Source organism: Mesoplodon densirostris, chromosome 10, assembly GCF_025265405.1.
Source record: "Mesoplodon densirostris isolate mMesDen1 chromosome 10, mMesDen1 primary haplotype, whole genome shotgun sequence".
Classification (NCBI taxonomy): Eukaryota; Metazoa; Chordata; class Mammalia; order Artiodactyla; family Ziphiidae; genus Mesoplodon; species Mesoplodon densirostris.
The window spans coordinates 84,666,704-84,683,712 of NC_082670.1; the positions used below are offsets into that span (position 1 = coordinate 84,666,704).

The 17,009-nt window shown below is 46.2% G+C and overlaps 1 protein-coding gene across 6 annotated transcripts in view; it reads right to left on the reverse strand.

The window, feature by feature from the left end:
- Window positions 1-17,009, reverse strand: part of ADAMTS9 (ADAM metallopeptidase with thrombospondin type 1 motif 9) — a 171,761-nt gene that overhangs the window by 18,088 nt on the left and 136,664 nt on the right. For all 6 annotated transcript variants that reach the window (XM_060109127.1, XM_060109130.1, XM_060109131.1 and 3 more), the window contains 7 exons: window positions 10,696-10,869; window positions 6,423-6,617; window positions 4,850-4,982; window positions 4,541-4,635; window positions 4,331-4,425; window positions 4,105-4,238; window positions 1,841-1,932 (listed from right to left, as the gene is read on the reverse strand). In XM_060109127.1, coding sequence (XP_059965110.1) covers window positions 1,841-1,932; window positions 4,105-4,238; window positions 4,331-4,425; window positions 4,541-4,635; window positions 4,850-4,982; window positions 6,423-6,617; window positions 10,696-10,869 — 918 coding nt within the window. The remainder of the gene's footprint in view (window positions 1-1,840; window positions 1,933-4,104; window positions 4,239-4,330; window positions 4,426-4,540; window positions 4,636-4,849; window positions 4,983-6,422; window positions 6,618-10,695; window positions 10,870-17,009) is intronic.

A 17,009-nucleotide genomic window follows, 5' to 3' on the forward strand; every position in this document is an offset into this window, starting at 1 on the left:
GTGATCAGGATAACGAAATACATTCTGGCTGCATCTTGAGTTGACAGCTCTTGGGGACCTCCCCAGAGCAACAGCAATGGATGTGGAGGAAGAAGCAGATTGTCAAACTGAGCATCCCTCTGCTTTCATTTCTCTGCAGTCATAGACCAAAGGACAAGCAGGGCTCCAAAATAGCTTGCATAGTCATGCTTTCTACAGACTTTTCCCTGGAAAAGTGATATGAAAAACTCCCATCTTTCATCAATATAGTTGGTACTCAATATACTTCTGAGGAAGTGAATTCTAGAAGTATCCGATATGGTATGAAGAATGGGCTGGAAAATATACAACTTAACCTCTCACTGGCTTTGGTTTTCTCACTTAACAACTGCTTTAGTGTCAGGATTTAGCAAATCAGTCGGTTCATTTGTCTCTGAGTTATTAAAATAACTGAATGCAAATTACCTCTCATTTACTTAAGTTTCCCCAAAGATGCACATATCGAAACAAGAAAATCCTGAGGCATTTGAAAAAGGCAGGACTGGCCAATCTATAAGCTGTTAAATGCAACCCATACGAATGGGGTGTTTGAAGTCTCCAGTGCTCTAAAGAAACCGCACTTCAAAAGTTTTCAATTCCTGGGTAATGGAGAAAAGACCCCTTCTAACATTCTGTCCTTTGTTTATTTTCTTTCTCCCCTGAGTGCTTCCTTTTCACTTCTCTAAAATGTTTAGCAATACTTTCTAAAGCTTGGGGCTGAGAAAACACGTTGTTAAAAGAAAATTCAGATGTGTTTGTCTTTGGATGGTCTCTGTGGCTATGTGTAAATGCACCCTGGGGAGACAGTGCCTGGGATTCTGAGCATCACCCAGTCCCAATTCCTAGAATCCGTGAAGGCCCACAGCGACGCGGAAAACTCTTGTCACAGAGTCTGACAGCAGCTTTGTAAAGACCTCATGCAAATCAATGGAAAGACTGGGGCCACATTCTCCTCTCGAGAATCACCTAATTCATTATGTCTGTCCTACCTTCTCCTTGCAGAAGCTTCTGGCAAAGACTGATGCCTGCTTTGCAAAATGAGCCCAGGAGGATTATCACAGCCTGTTCCGAAAGGCAAGTCAAAACCTGCCACACCTCTAAAGAGGCAAAAACGTGTGCAACTGTAGAACGGGTAAGACTGCCGTGCAGCTGCTCTGGGGGAAAGCGAATTTAGGAGATAACTCTGCACTTCTTGGTCTGAACATCGCGCATTTACACATCTGAAACAGGAGTGACAGTTTTTCTGTCTCATGCAATATTCAGAATCTTTGATGGCTGACAGTCGGGGTGTTGGAACCCACTTGCACTGGCTTTTGAGAGACAACTGTGTACATCTCTCCCCAAACCCTCCATTTCGTGACATGATATTGATGACTTGTAACCAGTCAGGCAGAAAATTTACACCACAGAAATGGGCAAATGCTGAAAAGCATTGCTTTCCCCCCGGCTTCCCTTGGAGAGCCAGTTTTTAAACATTTACCCACATGTCACTGCATAATATTCATTGTTTTAACATCGTCCCGTGTTTAACCAAACCCTTGCCATGTGATATCTAATTGGTTTCTAAACGTTTACCATGATCACAGATGCATTTTGCTGAATGCAGAAGTTTGGCCCCTGGCTGGGATCATTTCCTTAGGAAACACCCTGAGTAGAGGACTGACTGGGTTGGGGGCTGTGAGCATCTGTGAGGTCCTTGATACAGGTGGCCAAAGTGCCTTCCAGAGCCGCTGTTCTAATTACATCTGCAGAACCAGATGCAGTCACGGGGGTGGGAGGATGTGAATCCCTGGGTGGGGGGTGGAGAGCTCCCGACTCGTACCTGAGGGCACTTGGCGGCGCTGTAGCAGTCCCCGGCGGTGGCAAAAGGGACGGGATGTCCTTCGCGTGTCCTGGCAAACTGTAAGTCAGTGGCTGTGGGGTTTTGGAGAAAGGGTTACAGGGAGCAGAGAGGTGAGAGTATAAGAAAGAGAAAGGGAAGGGAAAGGATATTAACAAGGAGACAAAAGGGAAGAAGAGTTAGAGAAATCATAAGAGGAAATGGGAGAGGAAAAAAGAAAACAATCCAAAGTATGATTAGTGAGCAAACGGATCCAGATGTACACTTGCTTTCCCCTCACTGTATTTGTGGGTCCGAGAGCTTCCTTCTCTAGGTTTTACCAGCACTTTCTGTCTCCTCACAGTATGGAAGCCAAAAGCGGGGCTTAAGATGACTTTGGAATTGATTCCTATCTAAATAAATATATGAATCACCTCGCTTAAATGTAGTAATTGGATGACTGTGAATCTCCGGTAGAAGCAGCCTCTGAGGCTGCAGGACTGCAGGACAGGGCGGGGAATAAGCCAGCAAAGCATTTCCAGCTACTTAGCAGTTAGTCCCCAAGGCTCATCTGTCCTCCCGTGGCCCAGGCACCATTATCACCAAAATGGAGAGCAATTAGAACTTACATCTTGAAAGTATTAATGGCAGTTTCTTAAGTTTGGGGCTAACTTTTTTTAAAAGTTTTTTTAAAAAGCCAGTAAAAACAGTGCTCACGTTTTTAACCCTCTTGTAGCTCCCGAGAACAGCTCCGAGAATGGGGAAGGCGTATCAGGAGGTGGCAGATTGAGAATCCTACAAAATCTGGTGGGAACTAGAGACCAGAGGCAGCTTTTTAAACCTTTCTGCTTTGTCTTTCAGGAATAGCAAGAGAAGGCCTTAATCTTTCTGCAGGTTCGTGGGAGAGAAATCTGAGTCCCCCAACCTCCAAGGGCAGGAGCCCTGCCCACTTCAGCACGCAGAAGCCCTGGGTCTTAGCCAGGGTGTTATCTAAGTGGGAAACTGCAGATTCTGCCCTTAGCCCTCATCAGTCTGGCTGAAGGCAATTAAAAATATCTTGGTACAAATCAGATTTAATCTACCTTCAGAGGAGAGCAAGGAAAGGTTATGGGAACATGTTAATGAAGAAAAATTAATTATTCATTATTTCTGTTCCTCCTCTATTCGAGGGACCGTGTTTGGATATTTGAGCTGTCTTTAACCACTCCTATGATTAATGTCCTTTAAAAAAATGCAGTGTTGGTTGGAGTATGAAATCAGTCCACGCTCAGGCTAGTTTAAAAAATGGTAATTCTGTCCTCCATTTTTCTTCTGTAAATCGACAATCAGAGAAAATTAGTTTTACGCCCGTGTGCATGTTTGTGTGTGTGTGTGCATATGTACACTGCTGGTGGAAGCCCAGGGTGGGGTGAATGTTGCTACATGAATATCACAGCTTTGGAGTTTGCATCTGCTACCTTAAAACTTCTTCTCCCTTCGAAAGCTCTGCTACCAGGACTTCCCTGGTGGTCCAGTGGTAAAGAATCTGCCTTACAATGCAGGGGACGCAGGTTCGACCCCTGGTCAGGGAACTAAGATCCCACATGCCGCAGGGCAATTAAGCCCACACACCCCAACTACTGAGCTCACACGCCTCAACTAGAGCCCATGTGCTGCAAACTACAGAGCCCACATGCCCTGGAGCCTGTACGCCACAACTAGAGAAGAGAAAAACTGCACACCACAACTAGAAAGAAGCCCGTGTGCCACAACTAGAAAGAAGCCCGTGTGCCGCAACTAGAAAGAAGCCTGCGCGCCACAACGAAGAGCATGCGTGCTGCTACTAAGACCAGACGCAGCCAAAAAATAAAAAATAAAAATAAATAAATCTTAAAAAAAAATTTTGCTACCATGCTTGCTTTGCCCACGTGGCTCACTCCCATTTGGCCTTAAGGTCTCAATTTCAACGTCATATTTTGGGGGATGCTGCCCTGACTCCCCCACTGCAATGGTGCCCTTTCATGTGCCTCCGACTCCTCCATTCATTTGTCACAAATCCGATGGAGCACCGCCCCTGTGCTCAGCACTTCCCAGGCACTGCAGGGACAGCAGTGATTAAAAGGTGCAAAATCCCACCCTCTGGCAGCTTAGACTGGGATTGTCATCACTGGACCCTAAGTTCCTCTTCACACCCTCCGGGCCTTGGGCCAGCCCCTGTGCAGGATGTTTTTGCTGTCTGAATGGAGAGACTCATGGACACATCCCCCAGGACATCCCATGGAACTTACTGATGATCTGCATGGTGGTCAGGTCTATTCTGATCTTCTGGAAGCTGGAAAACCCAGCCGCTGTGTAGTCTTTCCGACACTGACAGTCATCACGTCGGCTCCCGTTGTAGGGACATTCGGTTGGGTTGTGCAACCTACATTACAGAGAGAACATCCCGGTAAGGATGGGGAGGTCCCTCCAGGGATCTCCAGGCATCCGGGCTTTTCTGAGCCTGAGCTCTCCTACCTGTGTCCGTAAACCTCAGAAAAATTCTCAGAGTCACCGTGGACCAGTGTCATGTACTCCTTGGGGCGGTCAGAGTGCATCCCTGCACAGAAGACCTGAAAGACAGACCAGAAATAACCTGCAAGGGGTGGCTCAGAAATGGGACCATGAGGGCCAGGGCCGCTGGCTCTGAAACCAGGCTAGAAATAACGACTGAGCTCCGACGTGTACCTTCAGGAGCTTTCCCGTGACGATCAGGAAATATTCCCCATCTTCACTGGCACCTTTCAGCCTTTTCACTTCCTTGCAGTTCTGGGGCAACTCGCCTGGAAAACACAAACCGCAAAAACGGGCTGTGATTCTCCAGGATGTGCAGTGGCCGCCAATGGAAGGAGTTACATTATGCATGCTCATGTTTGTCTGCAAGGGGGCCAATTTCTTAAAAATAAATTCTAGATTTCTGAAGAAGGCAGGCAAGCACATGAACAATGCAACCTGTTCTTCAAGCTCCAGAAGGATGGCTTCAGTTGGCCAACTTACAGTTATAGATATTGTGGCAGGTTTTTCTTTCTTCCGGCTTCAACTCATCACGGCATAAGTGGCTGGGCTGGTCCTCATTGGTGAGACACTGCACAGATCTGTGCATCACTCCGACGCCACAGGATACGGAGCACTATAAGGCAGAGCAGGATCAGAGTTGTGGCTGCAGAACCTGGAGGTATGGGCTTCTCGTGGTGTGGAACTCAGAGCCTGGAGGCTTGCACAGGAAACCCGTGTTGCTGAAAACAAATATCTGACACATGTAGGGCACTTCCTATGGGCCAGTCTCTGTGCTAAGATTATTTTTTTTAATCAATTTATTTATTTTACTTATTTATTTTTGGCTGTGTTGGGTCTCTGTTGCTGTGCAGGGGCTTTCCCTAGTTGTGGCGAGCGGGGGCTACTCTTTGTTGCAGTGCGTGGACTTCTCATTGCGGTGGCTTCTCTTGTTGCGGAGCATGGGCTCTAGGTGCACGGACTTCAGTAGGTGTGGCTCGTGGGCTCAGTAGTTGCGGCTCACGGGCTCAGGAGTTGTGGCTCACAGGCTCTAGAGTGCAGGCTCAGTAGCTGTGGCTCATGGGCTTAGTTGCTCTGCAGCATGTGGGATCCCCTGGACCAGGGCTCGAACCCATGTCCCCTGCACTGGCAGGCATATTCCTAACCACTGAGCCACCAGGGAAGCCCTGTGCTATGTCTTATACATACATGTCTATACACACACACATCCATATCTACATATGTAGTCATAACATGAAATATATATATATATTACATAATTTCTTCATCTAAGCCTCACAGTAACCCTACGAGATAGTACTAGCATTATTCTACTTTTATGGAGGGGAGACTGAGGCTCAGATGTTAGGAAGTTTGTTCACGGTCATGGTGGAGCCAGAATTTAAACCTTAACCACTTTCAACTGGTCTCCCACTTTTGCCCAATCATCACTTTGCATCAGTGAAAGCCTCGTAGCTAGGAGCCAGGGGGCTGGGGCAATTTTCAAGGGCATTCCCAATATCAGATATTCTTACTCGTTGTAACCCGAACGCAACCAAGAATTCCCGATGTAGAAGCACTAGCGCTTACAGAATTCTTAGCCACAGAACCCACAACAATGAACACCTCTGTAACCCTTTTCAGGGACAAACAAGAGTTCTGGGTGCTGTTTAATTTTAAACCGTGGTAAAATATATGGAACTTAAAAAGTTGCCATTATAGCCCATGTGCTTTTTAATGCATGAACGCATTTCAACTTCACAAACACCCCATTCCGCAGGGGAGGAAACAGACACGAACGCTTGGCCCCTTATCCCAGGTCGTTCAATTGGGAACGGCAGAACCAGGAATCAGACGGAGGCCGTCTGGCCTCCCCGCCCCTGTCCCCCCTCTCTAAGCACTAGGCAAAACGGCCCAACAAGCAGAGAAGCCCCCATTTCCCCTTCAGCCCATTTCAAGATGCTAATTCCTGTTTCTCACCCGGGGCTCTCCTGGAAGGACAGCTCAGGCAGGACATGTTTAAGTCGGGGTTTGAGATCCAAAACTTTCCGATTTCATCACTCAATCGTCTACTTACGGTCCCCCAGTTGCCAACTCTCCAGGTGGCCGAGACAGGGCACTCCTGCAGGTAGCAGGGCTGGACGCTGGGTGGCTGTGCGCCCGGGCAGTTGATGGTGGTTTGATAGCTGTACTCGTAATTCTCCTTCCCGGTGTAGATCTCGCTACAGGAGACAAGCCTTTGTTTGTAGCCCTTTCCACAGGTCACTGAGCACTGGGAAGAGAGGGGGCAGAGAGCAGAGGTTGGAGCGGGGCCTGGGGGCAGCCACAATAGGCCCCTGACCTCCACGGTGGACAGTGACCTCGGGACAACGGGGCAGAGAGCTCTCACTTTATTAGCTTCTTACGGGCCGCAAGGAGCGGCCCCCAGCACGCGGGGGACCTGCAGCCCCCTACAGGAGCCTTCTGGGATCCAGGGCTGCCACTACACCTTCTGGCCCCCGCTGCGGGCGGTGGGGTGCCTCAATCCCCCGCTCTGGATTTCACAGGGAGACGGGGCTGGGGGAGGTGCTCCAGCTGTCACCGGGTCCGCTTACAGCGTCCAGAGCCCTACGTACTGGCGGCCAAATCATGCCTTTCCAAACCTACAATGACCGCATCAGAGAAGCGACCAAGTGGGCTGGAGAGAGCGCCAGAGACCACCTGTGTGTGAAATCCAGGCTCTCCCAGGACTCTGGGACAACTTTCCTTCCCTACTTGATGGTCTGCTTTCCCATCTGCCCTCCACTTGATTTCCTTCTTTCTCCTCTCTCCCTGGCTATATATCGTGACTTAAATGTTACCTTTCTGCTTCCCTCCCCCCAGCCCGGCTCTCTCTAAGTCATGCAGTCATTTAGACCTTCTGCCATAATTATACGGCATTTAAAAATACCCAGATGTTACAGAAAAGGAGAAAGAAAAGGTATTTTACTGGTGTCCCAGCTCCTTCTGGGATGGGACATCTAACTGGTTATTCGTAAGATTTTAGATTATGTTCAGCCTCCTCAGCTAAGTATTTTACATAATACTTTTAAAAGAAAACTGAATTAACCAACAAATTATTTTGATGATATTTTGGGGCCAAGTCACCAAATAACTGGCCACTCCCTGTAAAAATGCGACATAAAATTAAGGTAGAGTTTCAGGATTCTCAAGATCAAAGGTTCTTTGGGCGGGGGCAGATGAACCCTGGAAACAGTATGCAGTATGTGGTGTGTTTTGCTTTTTCTGGGGTGAGGGACCATAGCTTCCGTCCGTTCTCACTTGCTATTAAAACCAGTGTCTCTTTTTCCTGGTGTCTCCTAAGCTGTCGCTTTAAGCCACGTGGCTTGCCGCTCCTGTACCTTTTCCGGGGGGAAGGCTCCCGTGACGCGGTCCTCGAGTGAGCAGGGAACCGGCCCAGCCACAGGCATGCAGAGCATCCTTGGGCCTTCCCTTCCAGCTGGCTTAAGACCTGGAAATACTCTGTGTACATTTCTTCCTTCTTTGGCTGCCGCTGTTCAGATGCCCAAAGACGCAGTTGATGCCAGGCCAGGGGAGAGCAGGGCTAAGTCTGAGGTGTTTCACGCATAGACAGATGGCTAATAAATGCTGTCTGTCCAAGCTGTGGGTATTTTAGAGTATCTAACTCAGTGCTTGCACGCCCTGACCTCAGCGTGGACTAATTTAAACAAGGCGGTACGTCTGAGAAGGCAAGTGCTAAGACCCTTTCCCCTTACCAACCACAAGCAAAAGCAGCCCAGTGCCCATTTATGTGGGGGACGCAGTGGGAGACAGGTGTTGACAGATGGAAATGAGCCCCAAATATGGTCAGGTTTTATTCAGAGGCCTCCACAGCTCTGAAAAGAACCCTTCAGGAGCTGTTAAGAGCATCCTGAAAATGTTGAGTGCCTCTGGCTTGCTTAATCCATTTCAGGCCAGAGCTGTGAAGTGTAAGAGGCTCTCACCTCTGGGGAGTGGAGAGAGGAGGGGAAGGTCTTATGGTTGACTCTCCATGCCTTGGTGCCATGTGCGTGTTTCATCATGAGTGCAGATTACTTTTCTAACTTGAAAATAACCATAAAGCAAAATGAAACAATAAGAATGTGGGCTTCTTGCGCTAGTGACACACGTCGGGCCCAACCAGGGAAATGCACACATGGGCCAGGGGTGATGGAGTCTACTTCTCCAATATAGAGCACACAGAACTCTGCAGGTGATGGAGGCCCCAGACAGAAGGCAAATCTTGCTGTGGCTTTGGCATTTTACTAGAAGCTTTTCTAGAGGGAATTCTGGTCCAGTTCCTCGGGCATCACTCCCCTTGCAGAGTCCCTTCCCATGATCCTGGTATCTGTACAAAGTCCTGTCTCCATCCCTCTAATCTTTGCCTAGAGCTTGCAGATTTTTCAACTCACAGTACACCTGAAAATTTGCCGATGTATGGAAGGCTTTTTAAAACAATTTTCTCCCAATCTCATCTTTTGGGGGTTAATATTAAGGTTATGGTAAAGCCACAGGAGGAACATTATGCAAGTCTCAGAAAGAGACCAAAACTTCCAGTGTAATAACAACACACCAAATCCAGCTAAGATGAGCATGTCAACCTTGGCAGTGTGACAGGCATACAAACTCCAGCAAGATGAGTGACCGAGGACCAAGCCAGAAACCAGGAAGAAGAGGCCCCCAGGAGGCAGACAGGTGAATGGTCCAAGGGACAGAGGCCTGAGGAGGGAGAGAGGCCAGAAGGGAAGGCTCTCCCTTCCTGAGAGTCAGGGTGTGGCGTTGTGCAGCAGCCCAGAGAAGCAGAAGTTAGGGACCATGCCTTTCAAGGCACTAGGAGTGGTGAACTGAACAGAAGACAGGAGCCCCCTGGACCCACTTCCCTCCACCCGCCTTGGTATCTGAATGGGTTGAAACCTATGCGTCAAACCCAAAGTCAAAGACTATTTTGAACACTCATCTGGACTTCCCATGTTCCTGGATGGGCAAGAGTAAATCTCTTTCTAATGATCCAGACCACATCTCCCCTCCTTTCTTTGAGAACATACCAAGAACAGGTAGGGCTGGTATAGAGCAGAGTTTCTCACCCTCAGCACCCCTGACATTTAGGTTCAATAGCTCTCTGTTGTGGTGCTGTCCTGTACACTGTAGGAGGTTTAGCAGCATCCCTGGTCTCTACCCACCAGATGCCAGTAGCAGCCTACTTCCCCCGGCTGTGACAACCAAAAATGTCTCTAGACAGCGCCAAATGTCCCACAGGAGGTGGGGAGGGGAAGGCAAATTCACTGGGGTAGAGTGAAGGATGGGGAGACATAGTCAGAAAAGGCTTTAGGAACAGTTTTAGTGCAGAAACGATTCAACACCCAACAAACACATCATCTAAATGCAAATATTCATCCCATTAAAACAGGAAATTGCTGCCCTGTTGAACTCTAACGAGACGCCAGTAATAGCAAGCACCTTTGCTATGAGCCCAGATACTTCCTTTTCACATCTCTAAATTCTTTGGGGCAAATGACAACTAGTGCTGATGTTACAGGTCTTTCAGTATTTGAAAATATCATGAGGTTTGAAAATATAATCACGTGACTGTTACTATTGGTTTATGAATAATAAAAAGTGTCTAGGTAGGCATTGTGTACAGGAAGAGGTAAGGAAAAATAGACACTTGAGATTCCTTGGATATTATGGAAAACTATTTCATTCCTCTGGATCAGAGGTTGTTAAATGGGCAACCAACATCTGGCCCACAAAAGTGTTTGGTTCGACCCACACAGTGTTTTAAATAAATAATTTGAGTCCACATTTTAAGATAAGGAGATAGCACACCGAAGTCCAAAGTTTTGTCCTCTCTTGAAACATGAGGTTTGGTTACACTGGACCCACATTTCTGCACGGCCTCTGTTGGAGTGGAAAAGAGCCTGTTCCCCTTACACATCATGTGCTAGTTGGTCACAGTCGCCACCATTCCCTATTGCCTCCCTGATGCTAAGACATTTTTGTGTCATACTTAACTTTCTTCAGGCACCTACAGGAAACATATGAATTTGCAGTGTCTGTAAGAATTCCTTTCCAATCATACTATTAGGACGTTAAAGGGAATCACAGAACGTAGAATTGAGAGGAGCGTGGATACCATCTTATGCACCCCCCCCCCCACTCTGCACCTGTAGGACTCTGGCCCAGGAAGGCTGAGGGACCTGTTTGAGGGCTCCCAGTTCTCAGGGGTAGAACTGGCAGGTGGGTGTGAGTCTCCCACATTCCTGCCCTCATCACTCTGTTGCCCTCAGGCCATCGCTGACCTGAAGGCAGATCCAGAATCCCCAGGACTGTACCTCTGACCATTCTCCTGTGATCCAGACATACTCGCAGGGTTGCAAGCCACAGCTCTCGCGATCCACAGGCCGTGTGCTCATGTCACAGTGCATGCCGTGAACCTCGTCACCTTTGTCCTCACCCACACACACCACCTTGCGGTACCTGGAGCCTTTGCCACAAGTCTTGGTGCACTGTTAAAGACAGACAAAACAGGTGGTGACATGGAAAGAGAACAGATGATTTCTTACATCCTGTTACCATAATGATTTATTTTCCTTTCTATATGCTCTTTAAGATTGTGAGATCTCTGAGGGTACGCATTACTAGAGAACTCATTAGTTTACCCCCATTACTTAACAGTGTAACATAGAACAAAGCTGACTACATATTGGATTTATTCTTTTAGCTCTAACCCTTGTTTTCTGTTGCCTGTGCTTAGTCGTGCTGGCTCTGCACCTTTTGTAAAAGAATGTTGCCTACAGCCTGAAATATACAGGACAGCCTATTCTCAAGGCTCTGGCCTTTAAAGTATAAGTATAAAAGAAGCCTGAATTCTAACTCTGGGAAGATGATTCTTTGGGACACTAGTCCACCAACTTCTCCGTCTGCTGCTGGCTTTCTGAATAAAATTGCTATTCCTTGCCCCAACACCTTGTCTCTCGATTAATTGGCCTGTCATGCAGTGAGCAGCATGAACTTGAACTCGGTAACAACAATACTGTTCCTGTCACAGCAATCAGCATTCAATAAGTGGCTGTCTGAATGAAGCAGTGAAAGTGTGAATGAATGAATTTCAGGTTTGGAAAGGACCTTAAGGCCTGACTACTTCACCCATTCAAATAGACGTTGAATCTCTTTAAAACTTATGGCCAAATGGTGTCAAAATACCTCTAGAGTCAGGGAAGTTATTCCCTGTCCAGGTGGCCCATTTCATCTTATAACATGGAACTAAGCCTGTCTCTTTGCCAAATCCAGCCTGTTGTCCTACTTGTCGATTCCAAGGGAGCATACAGGACAAATTTTGTTTCTCACAAATAACCCCCTTCGGGGACTTGAGGAGAGATTTCCTGTGGCCCCTAGAGCCTTTTCTTCTCCAGGGTGAACTGCTCTCACCCCTTGATCATCTGGCCAATATTCACCAAGTTCCTAAGAAGTGTCAGGCCCTGTGATGGGTCTGGATGAACAGGAGCAGGCACAAACAGCACAAACCCTGCCCTCAGAGAGGCTGTATTTTAGTAGCAAAGACGGACGTTAAAGATGTAGACAGCTAGGCAGCAAGATTTAGCCATTACTATAATTTCCATTTTTCAGATGAATAAACTGGGACTTAGCCTAAAGAACTGATTCCTGGTTATTCATCTCTTTGTCAGGTGAATGGGATAGATATTTTTTATTCCCATAAACCAAGTGGAGAAAATAGAGCAAGTGGTATGTTTCATTCTAGGATGATCTCTGTGCTGACCATAAATTTCTTATCTTTTTTGCTTTCACCAACAGAAAACCCCACTGTAGAAGTTTTACCTTAGTTATCTGTGTTGTTAAAGTTCTCCCAAAGCCTGTCCTATCTGAAGCACCTGTGTCACCCAATATTTCAAGACTCCAGATTACATAGGAAAGTCACTGTAACCAACCTGTGTCAAGGACAGCTTAGGTTTCCTTTAACCAGGGATTACAAACTCCGTTGCCCCGGGGCCTTATCCAACTTCTGTGAGCTGTCATTGTTGTTCACATAATGTCTCTTAAACGTTTTCCTTCTAGTCTTTTTAGGAAGGGCCTTAGACTCCACCTCTTTTTTGTCTCTCACAAGCCTCCTTCTCTTTTATTACCCAAAGCATCCCAAAGGCATTTGAGTTTGGAATCCAGCTTGACTCAGAAATGTCTTTCCTGATATACTTCTTGCCTTTCTTTTTCTTTCTTTCTTTTCTTTTCTTTCCTTTTTTTTTGGTAGCAAAATACACGTAACATAAAATTCACCATTTTAACCACTTAGAAGTGTACAATTCAGGGGCGTGTAGTCACTGGTCATGTTGTGCAATCGTCATCACTATCTAGTTCCAGAATATTTTCATCACCCCAAAAGGGAACCCTGTACCCATTAAGCAGTCACTCCCCATTTCCCCTTCCTCCCAGTCTGTGGCAACCACCAATCTGCTTTCTGTCTCTATGGATTTGCCTGTTCTGGGTATTTCACAGAAATGGAATCATCCAGTATGTGGCCTTTGGTGTCTGGGTTCTTTCATTTAGCATAATGCTTTCAAGGTCTTGCCACAGTGGATCAGTACTTCATTCCTTTTCATGGCTGAATAGTCCATTGTATGAATATACCACATTTTGTTTATTCAAATGTTAATGGACATTTGGGTTGTTGGCCATCTTTTGGCTATCACGAAGAGTGCTGCCATGCACATTCATATGCAAATTTGAACACCTGATTTCAATTCTTTGGGGTATATCCTTAGGAGTGGAAATGCTGGGTCATCTGGTATAACCCTGTCTTTTGTGAGATGCTTTGTTCTTTCAGAAAGTAGTAGGGATATGTATGTGGTTGTGTCCTGGTATTGTAAACCTGTGGTTGTATCCTTATCATTTGCAAACTTAATTCAAAACTTCTGCTGCTTGGAAGCAAATCTCTACATCTAGAGTATGGAACCACTTATAATTTTTCTGGGGCACAAATATGAACAGAAAACAGTGTGAGATGAGCACAGAGGAGCAGATCCCTTCCCACCAGTGCAGGAGGCTGGCTGAGCTCAGTGCCTAGCTCAGCTCTGACTCAGCAGTTCTGGGGGTTTCTCTTCCCCTGGAGGATGCTGGGAACCATCGTGAAGGAATAATGTTTTTGTTTCTTCACTAAAAAAAGCCAAATGAGGCCCTGAATGTTACAAAACAATGGTTAATCTGTGATGTGTAGATCTATGCAGAAGACATACTTAACTCCCCATAGAAAAAGTAATTCCTTAGAAAATCAGGACTTAGGTGACTCAGAGAAGACCATGATTATTGAGAAGCTGACCTGGACTAAACCTTCCAGTGTCCTCTTTCATTTTCACTAATCCTTAGGGCTTTAATCTGTAGCAATAAGTAACAGTTTAGAGCAGAAAGCAAGGATGACTAAACACTTTCTGCTTGTTAGGTGTTTTTCCCTTGGTCTTAAATAATGGTTAACTACCATAAAAACTATTTTGCCAGTGGTGGCAAAGGGCGTTGGGAAGCCTTACTTTGAATATAACTTTTAGAAAAATTAAACTAAGTAAATAAGTGACTTGCCCAGTGGTTTGGAATGAGTCAACAGCAGCTTTGAAAAGCACTTAGCATGGCTTTTCTCCTGGAGTCTTAAATCCTAACCAGAGCACAGGGGGTGGGTAATCAGAAAGCAAATCCAGCCCATACTATAGGATTTTATCAGCTTTCAGTAATATCACTTCTCCCACCCACCTAGGATTTATGATTCCTTCCTCCGTCCTGGAATATGATCTAGAATGTTCTGAAAAACAGCTGGAGAAGCTCAACTAAGCTTATTTTAATTTCCAAAAGATTTTTCTCCAATTTCGTTACAGATTTTAGAAAAAATTATACCAAGTATGGAAGTCACACCACCAGTATCTCTGAAATTCAGCACACCTGTAATTCAGAAAGCAAATATCACAGCCCTGGGTAAACTTGGGTAACTTACCCATTGTCCAATGGGCTACGTGTGCCTGTAAATGTGCTAAAACTAACAAGGGAAAATAACTTTTTAAAGTTGAGGGTGAGGAAGATCTAAAAATATATATATATATATATATATATATATATATATATATATATATATATTTTTTTTTTTTTTTTTTTTCGGTACGCGGGCCTCTCACTGCTGTGGCCTCTCCCGTTGTGGAGCACAGGCTCCGGACGCGCAGGCTCAGTGGCCATGGCTCATGGGCCCAGCTGCTCCGCGGCATGTGGGATCTTCTCAGACTGGGGCATGAACCCGTGTCCCCTGCATTGGCAGGCGGACTCTCAACCACTGCTCCACCAGGGAAGCCCAAAATAAAATATTTTATTTAGCTGGGTTGGTTGGCCACAGAGTAATGGTCTAAAAAGGGTCACTTAATGCAATGGGTAGAAACTATCTTCCCTTAAAGACTGCAACCAAGTTGCTTTACATTTTTTGGTGAGATGCACTAACCATGGAGGGAAGAAAATCATTCTTCATATTCACCTGCTCAACCTTTAAGGTTGTTGATTTTCTCCATGGATGAAAGAATGTGTTGCATCCTTACTAGGGCCAGGCTACCATTGTTGGATAGTGTGTGGACAACCAAGTCAAAGAACAAATGGGGAGCCTGACAGCATAGCGTTCTGGAAGTGCTACACAGAGTCTTTGGCTAAAAGGAATAGGAAGTGCAAGTCAATTTATCTAACATTGCTTTAAATTAAAAAAAGAAAAAGCAACCTTCAAATTACCAATGGGTTCATTTTAAAAGTCAGGTATGTGGAGTTTGGACATCTTTGCCCCAAAATAGTATACTTGCAGGGGAAAAAGGCAGAAATAATACTATGGAGACATTTTGTAACTTTAAAGTAATTCACTCATTCAACCAATACAAGCACACCTCAGAGACACTGTGGGTTTGGTTCCAGACCACCGCAATAAAGGAAATATCGCAATAAAACAAGTCACATGAATCGCTTGGTTTTCCAAGGCATGTAAAAGTTATATTTACACTATAATCTACTAACTATGCACTAGCATGTCTAAAAAATGTACGTAATTTAAAAATACTTTCTTGCTAAAAATAGCTAACCATCACCTTAGCCTTCAGCAAGTCCTAGCAGTGACATCAAAGGTCACTGATCACAGGTCACCATAACAAATATAATAGAGAAAAACTGAAATATTGCGAGAATTACCAAAATGTGACACAAAGTGAGGAAATGTTGTTGGAAAAAATGGCAGCAACAGACTTGCTCAACGCAGAGTTGCCACAAACCTTCAATTTGTAAAAACAAACAAACAAACAAAAAAACCCCCACAGTACCTGCAAAGTGCAATAAAGTGAAGTACAATAAAACAAGGTCTGCCTATTTGCAATGGGACAAGTTCTGTGCTGGGCATGGGGTTACAGCCCTGACATCTTCCTACTCACCTTTTCTCTCTCTCTTACGACACCCGGGGTGGCTGTTCCTCCCAGATGGGGGTTCATGTGTCAAGACAGTTGGCTAACTGGTGACCCCTGGGGTTTAGCCCTCAGGGCTGCCTTGTATGGCTGTTGTGAGCAGGTATGAGCTTCATAACAGAGAGTGTAATGGAGGTGGAAGCCATCAGGGTATCTGCAGCTGTGACAGCGAGAAAAGAGGAAGGACCAGGGGTGGGAATTCCCACAATGCTGAAAGCAGTGTGCGGGCAGTGGTGGAAGAGGAGAAGCCGAGGTAACGTGGCACACGGGAGATGGGGGGCACTCTCGGGGGGGGTGCTCAGCATGCGTGGCTGGAGGTGGATGTCACAGGGAGGTGGGGCAGGGAAATGATGACAGCAGTTGGGGGTCCTTAGAGCCTTCAGTTTGAGATGGGGATTTCAGAAGGTGGGCAGAGGCCAGGTCACAGAGGGCCTTGTAAATGTCTTATGCTGCTTAGGAGAAAATTCAAACTCTTGCCCTGGCTTACAGAACACGTCATAACCTGGGTGCTCCTGTAGGTCCAACCTCATTTCAGCCTTCCGGTCCCTTTGCTGACTCTGCTCCCAACGTGCTGTGCTTTTGTCCACAAACATGCTGGGCTCTGTCCTCCCTCTCCCTTCTACCTAGAATCACCTCCTTTTTTTTTTTTTTTTTTTTTTTGTGGTACGCGGGCCTCTCACTGTTGTGGCCTCTCCCGTTGCGGAGCACAGGCTCTGGACGCGCGGGCTCAGTGGCCATGGCTCACGGGCCTAGCCGCTCCACGGCATGTGGGATCCTCCTGGACCAGGGCACGAACCGGTGTCCCCTGCATCGGCAGGCGGACTCTCAACCACTGTGCCACCAGGGAAGCCCGAATCACCTCCTTTTGCTGTTTATCACCAAGCACCCTAGAGAAGGTGGGACTAGCCTATCATTCTCTGTCTCTATCTCAGCACCTTGATGTTGTTTTCCATCACAGCACTTTTCGCAATTGGCAATTTCATATAACACATCTGTTTGCTTGTCTTCTGTCTCTCTCACTTGGTAATCAATCCCACCATAACAATTTCACATTTTCTATTGCATCCCTAATGCCTAATGCCTGGCACTTTGCAGGTGCTCGACAAAGATTTGTTGAATAAATTAATGAGGGAATGAGTGACAAAGAGTTAATATCTGGCCCTTGTTCACACATC